Source organism: Pezoporus wallicus, unplaced genomic scaffold (genome assembly GCF_028554395.1).
Source record: "Pezoporus wallicus isolate ANWC-B61680 ecotype Strahan unplaced genomic scaffold, APGP_CSIRO_Pwel_v1 contig_3568, whole genome shotgun sequence".
NCBI classification, from domain to species: domain Eukaryota; kingdom Metazoa; phylum Chordata; class Aves; order Psittaciformes; family Psittacidae; genus Pezoporus; species Pezoporus wallicus.
In genome coordinates, this window is record NW_026637826.1 from 1,002,816 (window position 1) to 1,015,342 (window position 12,527).

General features: G+C 51.8%; 1 protein-coding gene across 10 annotated transcripts; it reads left to right on the top strand.

Moving 5' to 3' along the window:
• The first annotated feature begins 1,855 nt into the window (after positions 1-1,855).
• CUNH3orf18 (chromosome unknown C3orf18 homolog) lies at positions 1,856-12,311 on the top strand. 10 transcript variants are annotated; one of them, XR_008971991.1, is made up of 9 exons: positions 1,856-1,921; positions 2,646-3,015; positions 4,350-4,492; positions 5,352-5,449; positions 5,536-5,728; positions 7,109-7,134; positions 8,767-8,896; positions 9,758-9,902; positions 10,824-12,311. XR_008971991.1 is itself a non-coding variant. In XM_057407703.1 (9 exons), exons 2-8 carry the CDS (start codon positions 2,994-2,996, stop codon positions 9,869-9,871), a joined length of 621 nt encoding a protein of 206 aa, XP_057263686.1. In that variant the 5' UTR covers positions 1,856-1,921; positions 2,646-2,993; the 3' UTR covers positions 9,872-9,902; positions 10,824-12,311. The 10 variants fall into 10 exon arrangements, 8 of the variants coding, with proteins under 8 accessions (XP_057263686.1, XP_057263682.1, XP_057263685.1 ...); XR_008971992.1 differs by lacking the exon at positions 10,824-12,311 and adding an exon at positions 10,012-10,117; XM_057407703.1 differs by having other exon boundaries at positions 9,863-9,902.
• Positions 12,312-12,527: the final 216 nt, after the last annotated feature.

Below are 12,527 nucleotides of genomic sequence, written 5' to 3' on the forward strand. Positions count from 1 at the left end.
CAAGGGGCCACAACGCCAGGGCTGAGCTGCTAAGAGCAGAGAAGGAAGAAAAACTCACAAGGTACAACTAGAGGGAAGGGAAACACTTGAAAGATACAAAGGCCAGTAAAGGCAAACCCTGCCAGAAAGAAGTCAGTCTCTTAAAGAACAGAACAGGCATAGCCAGACAGAAGGAAAACAAACAAGGTAACTGCAGGAGACAAAGGAGATGAAGTTTTACAGAACAGCTGCTGCATATCACACTTGGAACTGTGTGAGACAAACAAAACTGCCTTCCTGCTGCGATCCATCAGAAATGAGGGCCTCCCTCCCTTCTGACTCACAGTCTGTGGGGCCACTGTGGGTTTCCCTGAGCATCCATTCCCATACCTCTATTAATGGCTGCTTTCTGTCACCCTCTCAGAAAAGCCACAACAGTCTGTCCTCAAAAAAACCACCAGACAAACAACTAAACAGCCAGGGTGCTGCCCTGTAGGACTGACGCTACAGAGAGATCTGGGAGGCTGGGTCAGCTGCAGCAGCCCTGGACCACACTGCACGGAGCACCTGCACAGGCAGCAGTGTGGGGCCTACCCTGCCCTTGCTGCACAGCAAAACTGGAAGAGAAGTCAGGCCCTCCTTTGCAAAATCAAACCGGAGCTCAGAGAGACAGAAGAGGGCACACTCTGCAGCAAAGGTCTCAAGACTGGCTTATCTGCTACCTCCTGACAAGGGGTGGGTGCTTAAAGAGCCTGAGGATTCCCTCCTTACCATCTTCATTATCCTCCAGCAGAGATAAGCAGCCCCTATGAAAACTTGTCTTTATGTTATGCATAAGGAGTCTGACCACCAGGCTTTACCTAAGCAGCTCCACACTCCAAAGCCCTGTTTTGGGGATACTACCAAAAGAGGAACACTGAAGGAATAAAACATTAACCGTTATTGTTAGGGAGGCAGCTAAATCTTTAATTTCCCATGGCTGGAACAATGCTGCCACTACTACCATTCCTAAAACAAAGCAGACCAGGTACTGATGTGAGGTTCCTTGCACGCTACTTCTCAGTGCAAATACCTGTTTGCACACAGGCGGGGAACAGATGTTTCCCCACAGTTGTGTGGTTTGGTCCCACACAAACAGTGGTGGCTGCTGAAAGGCTCGGCCCTGCCCCACACTCCTTGTTCCGCTCACAGGCTCGGGCAGGAACTGGGGCCTGCCCAGTACAAGCTGGTACCTGTGTGCCACGGGGTCAGTACTCAGCCGGGCGGGCCCCTAGGCCCGTACCAGGGTGGCGGTACGACGCCCCACTTGCCAGCCAGGGAGCTGCCCATCCACACCTCATTCTGGTGACCGAGCGGCTCTCGGGCGGTACATGAGCCCCAGAGAACACTGCCGGGACCGGAACGCAGCTTTGCTTCCAGCTGGCCCGGCCCTCCCTACGCGCGCAATACCCTGACCGAGGCCAAGCACCCCGCCTGGCACCGCGGCCATGGAGCGGGGTCCCTTTACCTGGGAGGCGGCAGGCCCGGGGCCTCTCACAGGCGAGCGCGTCCGCAACAGCGACGCCTCACCTCATGGCTGCCGCCACCGGCGGGGCTGGAGCCGCCACCGGCTGCCCCTAACAGCCGCCTCCCAGCCCGCACCCTACAGCGGGGCTCGGGGACGAGGTGTGAGGGCAACCCCGCCGCTCCCCGCGCGCCACCACATCACCTCACCGCCGGCCCGCCGCCGCCGCGCGCGTGACTGACAGGGGCACGGACCAACCGCGAGACGAGCCCTGCGGGCGCCAACCAATGGCCTGGGGCGCCGAGCGGAGGGGCGGGGCCGCCGGGCGTGCGGCGGTGCGTGAGGAGCTGCGGGGCCCCGCCGCCCCCCTCTCCCCCCCCGCCCCTCCACCGCCGGCGGCGCTCCGGGGGCACCGGACGCCTCAGCAGGGAGCGCTCTGTAAGTGCCGGCCCCGGCGGGCGGCTGCCTCCGGGGAGGGGCGCAGCGCAGGGCCGGGCCGGGCCGGGCTGCGGGCGGGGGCTGCCGCGGCCTCCCGGCGGCGGGGACCCCGGTCCCGTGCCTGGCGCGTTCGCCCCGGCGAGGCCCGGCCGGGCGAGGCGCAGCGCTGCGGGTGGCGGAGCCGGGGGCGCGGAGCGTGACAGCAGCGCAGCGGGGAGCCGGCTGCGAGCCCTGCGGCCGGTCCGTCCCCGCACGGGGAGCGCTGCGGAGCGGGAAGGGCCGTACAACCCGTTATCCGTCCAGAAACGGCCCCTGCGATGGGGAAGCATCCCCAGACAGCCGCTGGTGGCACTGCCCGGAGAGGGCCCCGGGGCCGGCCGTTGCTTGCGTTTCTGTCAGCGCGGAGCCGGAGGAGCGGAGACATTGCTGGTCAGGGGCCCCTCGCCTGTGCCTGGGAGGGCTGGGACAGTGGGTGGGCGGCGGCTGAGGTGCTCCGGGACAGCGGGCACCCGCGGCCGGGGCTTCCTCTACCCTGGGGGCTGCCCTGGAGACGGGTCAGCCCCATAGCAGGGTGAGACGAAGCCACAAGTTCACACACTGGGAAGCCACATCCCATAGGCAACAGCAGCCCGGTGCTGCTCGCACTTCTGAATGACTAGAGACACCTCATCTCGGTGGAGTAGTGCAGCAAAAATACTAGTTATTATTTGCCTTCTTCATTCAGAGACCCTGTGAGCCACCTTCATCCCTGTGACACAACCCTCTATTCCTGGCATACTCGAGAGGAAGCTGCAGCACAGAGGGATTAAAACCAAGGCTCAGAAAAGCCAGCAGCCTCAAGCTAGTGCCTGACGCGATGATCTGCATCTCAGAGGTGTTGGCCACCGCAGCGCGTACCAGAGACTGGTTTGGAAATGCTGGCTAGGGGAGAAACATGCTCTCCTTACTTCCAGACCCAGCAGAGCCCAGCATGGACCAGCCCTGGCTATGTGAGAAGCTCTGGTGGTGCAGGCAATGGAAGAATGCCAGCAGCAGCTGAGGATGTGGTTCCTCATCTATTTGTGCATGGACTATGCTGAACCTGCTAGCAATAGGTAGTAGCAGTCCCTGGCCCTAGTGCAGCCATCAGAGACTTGAAGTGTGCCCAGCCTGCAGCTCAAACTTCCAGCACCAGGATGACAAGTGGGGAAGGAAAGGTGGTGGGAAAGATCAGCGGCTCCCAGCCGTAGCTTTGTAAGCCATGGGCCCTGCACTCAGCCTCCCCATCTGGCCCTCTGCAACCTGGAGCAGAAGGGGCTTGGGAGCAGAAATACCCTCATCTGGACATAGAACTGGTTGTATAAGCCAGGTCCTTTCATACAGGACTGCTTTTAGAAGTAGGTCTCTATGCTTGGGAATCCATCAGCATGGACAGAAGCCCCCATTCCCACTTAGAACAGATTTTCTGCTGTCTAGTTCTAACCTAGCCTGACTATTCAGAGGAGCAATGCACAGCAGCTCAGTGTGTGGTCCATACAAAAGAGGTCTTACCCAAGGCTTGGCATCAGCATCAACATCCAAGTTCCAGTGCTTTTCCAAAACTAACACCGCACTGAAATGAAGGTGTAACCCCTTTTGTTTCCGTAATTCAGGAGCTGTTTAAGATCTAGAGCCGTACTTTGCAAAGGCCTTGGGCCTGCTTCCCTCCTCTACTTAGGCTCTTTTTTCTACTTTGTGATTCCTTGGTTGTGGCTTTTTTAAAACTCTGAATTACTGTAATGGGAAGTTTCCCTGAATAGCACAAATCAGTGATTCTCCCTGAGCAGCTGCTCCATCTGCCCAATACCTGCTCAACAATCCCTTCCCTTGCCGTGCTGGGCTGTAGTTGCTGCTGTTGTTGTAGCACTTGGATTTCAAATTTGCCCTCTTTGTGCCGACTGTGCCAAACCTGAGCTCCACTGTGGTCAGAAATGGTCTGGGAAATCCTGGTGCCACATGGTTTAAACTCAGCATGCGTGGTTTGGTGGGGAGTGGAGGACGTGGTCCCTTTCAGCTGCAGTGAACTCGTGTCTCAGCATGGCGTTAGATGGGACCAGACCACAACTGCTATCTTCACATTTCTCTTAGAAACTCTTGGGAGTATTGACAGCTGCCACAGCAACTCCTGTGAATCAGATCCTGCAGGTGTGGCGAGAGATTTACCTGTTCAGGGAGACGCAGAACAAGTGCTGTGCAAGTGCAGGTGGCTACTCATGCTGCAGCCTGACCACAGGACGGGCTGGTGCTGTTTGCCTGGTGTGATTTCTCTGCTGCAGTCGTTACTGACAGATGTTAATCATGCTGCTTAATGCAGTTATGGACAGCAGGAAGGCGTTGTGGTAACGGGAACTGCACAATAACCTTGCCTAGAATAGAACAGAGCAGAACAATGGCTCATTTATCTTTGCAGGCACATCTTTTTCTATTCAGAGCTCATTAGCCCCTGTGTCCGGCTGCATTCCAGTCCGGAGATGTAATGTCTGCTCAACTGCAAAGAAATTACCAGAGGACTGCTGCAGTAGTTCTCGGGGTTGGCACTGCTCTGGTCCAGAGGTAGCTGCATTTTCATGGAGCAGTTGTTCCTGATGTTATAAACAGTGGGTTTATAAACAAAGTTTTGCAAATAATTCCCATAGGATCATCCCCACGGTGTTTTGCAATTCCTGATCATTTGCACAATAGAAGCATGAAGCAATTGAAGACTTTCATGTTTTCAGCATGAATAGATCCATCAAATTTCACAACTTCAAACCAAAATTGGACTCGTTTTAAAATTAATAGTGATAATAAGTGCATGACTAAGTTTGAGTGGGTGCTTTCATGGGGGACTTGAGAAATACTCCCTGCAACTCACTGCTCTAGGGAAGCTGCCTTTACAGAGCGCATGGGGCAAGGGACAGTGGGCTGATGGATAGTGCAGTGACTTACCAGTCACCAGTGCCTACCACAACAGGGAAGTCCTACTTTGGACGCAACAAAAAGCATCCCGAGATACAGATGCTTCACAGCCGAGTGCCATTTATTGGATATGCTACCACTGATAAGGGGATCTGTGTAACTTTCCAAAAATGAACAGCAGGAGTGAGAAGCGGGAAAACCCTGTATCTCCTGTGGTGGATAGAGGCCTCCTGGCTCAGCCTGGAGCAGACCAAAGCTGTGGGGTTCTGAGGCTGTCCCCACATATATCTGCCAAGTGCCTGTAAGGAGGCAGAGCTGAAGCAGTAAAGGGGAGAGTGTACGACTGACTTCAAGGCATGGCTCTGGGGGCTCTCAGCACCCCTGAAAAATCTTCCTCTGAGTAGGCATCTGTGAACTGCTCTCAACAATTGTACTAGTGACTTGGGAAGCTTTGGAAGAAGTTCTGCCTGTCTCTGAGAGCTCTGCACTGTTCATTCGTCTCATTCTTTCCTAGGTTCCTATGAAGAAAACCATCAGCAGTGATGCTACAGGACAGGTCTCACATGAGGGGCCACCATATGAAGGGCAGCTCTCTGCTTCTGTAGCTGATGGGTGAGGACAACACGTTGTTCAAAGGAGCTACCAAGAGCTGACAGGATGAGTTACAGCTCACCTTCTGTGCATGACTTGTATCACAGCACCACCAGCACAGCCAGGCCAGACCCAGGGACAACTCTGGATGTGACTGTACCAGAAACAGCTACCGTAAGCCCTGAGACTACCAGTTTCAACAGCACCAAAATCCCAGATGTGACCAGCACCGGACCCGGCCTGAGCACGATGCTGCTGTCCTTTGGGATCATTACTGTGATTGGGTTGGCTGTAGCTATGGTAAGAGAGCCCTGCTAAATATTTTGTGGCCTGTTGAGGGTGGCAAAGGGGTTCTAGGACTGATCTGGGTTGAATAATGTATTTGCATTCTGCTAAAGGTTCACCCAGAACTGCTGGGACCTGATCATTCCTGAGAGCCCTTTCTTTATAAGGCCTTTATCCAGTGCTTGTGTATTTCTGCAGTTTCCTTGAGGTCTAATCCAATGGGGATGCTCAGCAGGCCTAGAGGAAGCCATATGTAGCATCGGTGTTTATTTTTATTAGCAATAGGAAGTTCAGTTAAAAGAACACAAAGCAAATTCTGTTGTCTTAAGTGGAACAGCTGCGTTGATTTAAACCTTGTCAACACTGGGGCCCTGCAAGGAAGTTCATCCAAATTGACTTTTAAAGCAGGCTGTTGAAAACATTTATCTCCTCTTTGGTCATGCCTTTTTTGAATGAAAACAGCATAGATCTATTTTATTTAGACTCATTCTGGGCTGTATTTCCAAGGTTCTACTTGCTGGGTATTAGCAAAGTGCTTGAGGGTTTGCTGTGTAACTAAACCTGCCACTAATGCTGCAGGCAGAAGCTTTCAGAAACTGTAGTTCTGGGCCTGACATGAGCAATGCAAGTATTGCATTTCTTCTTCTGATATATAACTACATCATTTACCTGCCAACAGAGAACAGAAGGTAGCAGCAAGCTCCCATTCCTCATAAGAGGAAGAGCTTCACTAATACAGCCATCAGAGGAGACTACAGAGAGGGACTACTGCAACATTTCATTGCAGGCCCAAGGAGGAGTTATTCCAAAAGCCCTTAAGAACCTGGAAACATTATCCTGGAAATGGTCATAAGTTCCCAAGAGCAACACCCAGCGTTCGTAGTTCTCAGAACAAGGCTCTGGAGGCCAAAAGCCTCCCTTTCTTCCCAGCACAGCCACTCTTACTGGCTGACATGAGGCAAGTCACTGAGCATGCCCTCTTTGCTTCTTCCCTTCATACTGGGGAGGGGGTTATAGCACTTCATCACTGTAGGGAACTTACAGGTGGAAATCACAAAGAGAAGGCTCTTCATCCACTCTTAAACTGCAATACATGTCCTGCAGCCACCAGAAATATGCTGAGCTACACCTAATAATAATACACCTAATACTCTTACTACTACTAACACACCTAATAACAGGCCACTCGAGCACTTAGGGTCAGCCATGGTGTGCCACCAAGCTTACACTGGTGCATATGGAATTTCATTCTTGGTTGTCACTTCTCCCTTCCCCCTGCTTCAGTGTGCAGTGACACCAGAGTAGCTGCACCTTCCTTCCGTGTGCCCCGTGCCCAAAATTTCTCTTCCCCATCCTCCTGGGGCTGTTATAATGATGGTTTTCTTTCTCCTTCAGGTTCTGTATATCAGGAAGAGGAAGAGGTAAGTTACATCTGTTGTTGGCTGAAGGGATCTCAGTGCCCCTCAAAATTCAGAGAATTGGGAAGGAGACAGCAAGATGGGGAGAGTGCAAGGGGTGGCTATCCAGGGAATCAGGTGTGTGTGAATGAGGCAGGGGTAGGGACACTGCACTCATGGTGCTGACCCAGTTTCTATCACCAAAGCTTCAAAGACTTCTCTGCAGCTTTGGAAAGGAAAACATGGATCAGCAGGAGGATGTTAGGGATCCTTCAAACTCTTCATGCTTATCTATGGGATGCACTAAAACAGGGAAAAGGCTCACAAGTATACAAAGAAACTGGGAACTCTGTCATGAGAGGTGCAGATCTCACGTTTCAGCCATTCCCAGATCCCTGTGTTTTCCAACAGCCTGGGCAATGACACTGGCCTTGCAAGGCTGACAGGCTGTTAAGCTGCAGCTATCTACCCCAAAACGTAGCGTCTTGATTTCCTTGTTAAGCTACTGGCTAGAAACAGAGATGAGAGCAGCATGCAGAGAGACGTATCTTAATTCTTTTGTCTCTGACAGCTGAGACACTTCTGAAGAAGACCCATTAGATACGGTACCTTCTCCATGCTTGACTCCTGGTGCCAGGCCTGGCGTGGCCATGAAGTGAGCTATGCTCACTTAACACACTTAAGAAGGGCAGCTGCCTGCTGTAAAATTCCCAAGCCAGACCATGAAGCCCAGGTCTGGCTACTGCCACAGGAGCAGCTAATGCTTGGCCTGTGAACGTAGCACTGCTGGAGATAATGGTTGTATTGGCAAACCCATATAGAAGCAGGGAGGGAGTGTGTCATCCTAGCGCTTGCCAAAATAGATATTTGTGGTGACACTGCCAGTAACTCCTTGTGTGTTTCCCATCCCCAAAATTCAGCTACAGCCTAAGGCAGGGCTCAGTGTTTTCACAGGAGCATGCCCACCCATCCATCCTCCATCTCTGAGCAGCCCAGTGTTGAGGAAGGCCCCATGGGGTAACAGTTTATAGCTCTGTCACTTGGAGCGGCGATGCAAGAGCAAGAACAGTCTGTCCACAAGCATCAGCCTCCTGTGAGAATCTCTTTCCTGTTTTCTTTTATTGTTTTCTATTCATTTTTATGTATTTCAGCCCCAAAGTACTACTCTGAGGCCACTCGAGCCGGAGGTGGACTTCTGCTGGCACACTTAGCGTGACATGGCAGGACTGGCTGTTGTGGGCAGAAGGACAGGGGGAAAAGTCACAAGTCACAATGTGCCTAGGCACTATGTTCACTGTCTTTGTCCCACCACAGAAAGCTTGATCTTTTAAGGTTTGCAGGAATTTAAATCCATGTCTGATTCCTCTGTGACTAATGCCTAGTCACAGCTAGCATAGTTGCTAGCTTAGTGATGGCAGTTAATCCCTGTAACTGCTGTCTGGGTATCTTCTGCTCCTGCCAGCTGTATGCAGTAGGTTCTTATCCTCATCCCTGCAGGACAGGACAGGACATAACCCTTATCCATCAAGAGCAACAAGAGCAGAATCCCTTTACAGAAGGAGAAAGAGCCTGCAGAAAGCCTCAGCACTGGGCAGGGAAGGCAGCCTGAGCATCTGTCCTTCTCAACCAACCCTTTCCCTTCCCTCCCGTGGGCAGGTTGGAGAAGCTACGGCACCAGCTCATGCCCATGTACAACTTTGATCCCACTGAGGAACAGGATGAACTGGAGCAGGAGCTGCTGGAACATGGGCGAGACGCAGCATCTTCCCAGGCATCACAGAGCAAGGTAGGCAGCAGGGACCAGCGAGTCTGTTACTACAACCACTGGTCCCTACACTGCTTTTGTTACAGAGTCAAGGAGTTCTTTGTAGGGTTGGAGGGTAAAGAAATCATGTAAGACCTCAGGAGTACTTGTTCCATCTCTGCCAGCCCTGGAGATAGGGGGCTTGAGAATTCTGGAGTGCTTAGGATAGACTGAAGGGTTAGACAGCTAGGACAAAGAGCCTGGGGAGGCAAAGTGCTGGCTCTACTCAACTAGGCAAGAGAAAAGGGCAACTTGAGTAATTAAGGGTGCATTTACTACAATTTACCACCCAGGGCACCACAGTAGGATGTGCAGTAGGGAGCACTAGGATGAATGTATTTTCTGGGAGATAGGGTTTCAATGCCCTCAAAATACTGAGGCTCCTTTGTCCTGGCCCTGAAAAGCAAGTAATTCCCACCCAGTTTTAAGGTAGCCAAGCTTTGTCTAAGGATGCAAGTGTGGAACAAGGCCTGGCTGAGGGAAAGCCTGTAATCCTAACAGCTAACTGTGCTGCAAGCCCTGAAGAACACAGGCAGAAAGCCTGCACATTGTTATGGCATCACACATCTGGTGTTGCCAGCACCTCCAGGCCAACCTTGCTGCGCACAGAGCAGGCATGGCTCAGAAAGAGAAAAGGGAGGAGGGTTCTCTTTTTGAATTTGGGAAGAGGGAAAGAAGCCTTTACTTTGACCACTTCTGAGCTTTCAAAGGCATGCGGCATGCTGAGATATGATAAGGCCACTAGAGACCACTGAATTACTATATTTGTGAGTTAGGAAAGAGCTTAATAACTTGGCCAGCTGCCCACATGGGTCTTTGACAAGAAACTGTCTCCTCCCCCAGTGTACCAAGAGTTAGGAGAAACAGGGAAGAAGGGTTTCTCACCATTGTTTGCAGCCACCTTCACAGTGTTTTCTCTTTCCTTTGTCACCACCACCACACAAAAAGCCCATCTGAAAGCCAGAGCCAGCAGGCACGGTTGGAACAGGTATGTCTTTTAGCCAGTGATGCAGCCTCCTCTTAGAGTAGACGTCTCTCCTTTCTTGAATTCTTCTCCAGCCGCTCCGTGTTGCCCATGGCTTCCCTTGCTTTTCCAGTTCCAGGAGTTCTCCCAAACAGTTCTCAATTTCCCCACGCTTTACACCTTCAGCTAACCTGCAGCAAGCCTAGCATGGGCAGAAACAGAAAGAGGAGATAACAAGTGGTAACTGTAATTGTAAAGTATTTACCTTAAGACATGCTTCCTAATGTGCTGAAGAGCACAAAGGAGATGCATGTGTTGGAATACAAAGTCAACATGTTCCATACACTGGTCTGGAAAAGCAAGAAATACTGTTGTATCAAAGCAAAGGATCTTGTCCTCCGGAGTAGCACATACTGGGAAAACATCAGATCCCTCTATTAGTAAACATTTCCTTTCAGGTGGCAAAGGGAGAAATGACATGGCCAGAGTTAAACCATCACAGTAAAAGCAGATCCTTCCTATACAGGGCCTGGCCAGCAGGATACCCAAGATCCCTCCAGAGCTTGCTGATGCACAGATACCTCTGCTTGGAAAATTTCAAGTTTAGAGGCTTAACATAAGAGAGGGAGAGGCTAAAACAACAAAGTTCAGCCTATGGCATGTTTTCAGGCCTTCTTGGTGTTTCAGGTCTTTTCATGCTGCATATAAATAATGAGAGCCAGTACTCCAGTGATGTGGGGATAATTGAACTGGCATGGGTGTGCTGACTTGCTCACTGGCCTGTTGTATTTTCCCATCACAGCCGTGTTAATGCCATGTTAGTCAGCCAGTCTCCCCTTAGCAAGGGGCAGAACGTAGTTACAATCCTGTGCAGTGTGTGCCCAAGCACATGCACCTGAGCGAAGGCAGGCTTGCTGGGTCTCATCTTTCACTGCTTCAATGCAGATTCTGCTGACAAGTCAAGGAGCCCTCCAGAGACCCAGCCGTCTTGTGTTCGCAGACGTTGCCAATGCCATCAATGCATGAACAGTACCTGCCCTGCTCTGGGATCGTGCTGAGACTGGGGAGGATGAAGCCAACAAACCAGTGACTTCCCACGAGCATGGCCGGTCCACTGAGCCCAGCTGGTCACCCCATTGGTTTGTGTTAACAAATGGCCACAAGCACTGGGAACTGTGGTCACTTTGGGAAGCAAACCCTGTGTGATGGCACCGGTGGGCTTTTGGTGTGTCTGTTACCACTAAAAGGTCCTGAGCTCCGGTTTCTGGGCTGGTGCTGGCTGATACCATCTACCAAGCTGCGTGCTTAGGAACAGCGCCTGCTTTGTTGTAGGTTAACTTGTCAGAGCACATGGGTGCACTTTCTGGGTCAGGGAGTGAAGAGAGGTGCATGTTTCAGAGAGTTTCCCTGTTGGTTTTGTGCCACCAGACCCCGAGGAAAGCGATCAATGAGCCTCTCTGTACAGTGAGCACAGCTTTGGCAGATCCTGGAGGGGTGGCAAAGCCCTTTGAGCAAGGAGAGCTGACTCCCCTGGCTGAGTGCAATCTGAGGCACGCCACAGACAACACATACCATGGGCTTATCCCCTTTGTGGCCTGTGGCCTGCTGATAAATGTGCACCCAGAGTGGTGTTCTAGTATGGGGAAGTCACTAGCTTTAAAAAGGGAAATGGTGAAGATTTGGCTGATTACATCTTAACTGAGGAAGTGGCTGGATATCCCAAACTAGAGCTGCCATAGAGAGGAGAATTCAAAGAGCTAGGCTAGAGGCAGGGGTGTCAGTGTCTGTCTACAGGACTTGCTGCTGCTGATCTAGAAATAATGGTGCTTGGGCCACAGAGAGGAGTTGAATAGAACTGTGGTTCCAATACCACGTATCCCCCTCCTGCTTTGGCTCAGGAAAGTTTCAACGGTGCAGAGCGATATCCAGGAAAAAAATTAAGCCTTGAAATATTTTCTGTTAGATAAGGAAAACCACATATTGACCCAACATCACAACAGCCCCATGTCTGCCCCAGAGGTGACTGAACAACTGCTTCATCCTTCCTTACCTGCCAGGACCTTGCAGCCAGAGCCCTCTCTTCTCCCTGCTGAAGGAAACACAGAGTTGTGTTAGCCTCTGCTGATGCAGGAGGTGAGACTAGGCAGGTAAGCCAGGAGTTCCCTATAACCCTGCAGCATCTCAACCTGTGTGTCCTTCAGGGCTGCAGGAGAGTGCGAAGGGTTCTCTGGCCACCTTGGCATGGGGCCATCCTCTGCAGAGCCTTTTGGTGGCCACCAGCCCCGCGTGCTGCAGAGCAGGCCAGCAGAGCCTGCACATGAGCATCAGTGCCCAGCCATGCACTGATCACTGGTGTTTTTGGCAGTACATGCATTTGTCAGATCATATTCCATCCACAACACCTGTGAAAAGGGAATCAGGGCAAGCAGGAATTTGAACACCAGACTTACGCAAGGAGACATTTCCCCGAGTGGGAATTCAGGTATCATGTGCTTTGGTGCAAGTTTGGACCTGCCAGTTCGGTTTTGTTCTCCCAGATCTTGTTTTGTTCTTCCCCACCGTGATTTTGTTGGTTTCTTTTCCATATTTACTAACTGCAGACTTACCCCTGGGCACGTGCCACTGACCCTCCCTGCAGTGCACAGTTCC

Excerpts from the sequence above, each read along its gene's own strand:
- CUNH3orf18 (XM_057407699.1), top strand. The coding sequence starts at position 2,994 with ATGCTGAACCTGCTAGCAATAG. Across the intron at positions 5,450-5,535 it reads TCTGCTTCTGTAGCTGATGG|CACCACCAGCACAGCCAGGC; the intron begins GTGAGGACAACA and ends CTTGTATCACAG. Across the intron at positions 8,897-10,823 it reads CCCAGGCATCACAGAGCAAG|ATTCTGCTGACAAGTCAAGG; the intron begins GTAGGCAGCAGG and ends GCTTCAATGCAG.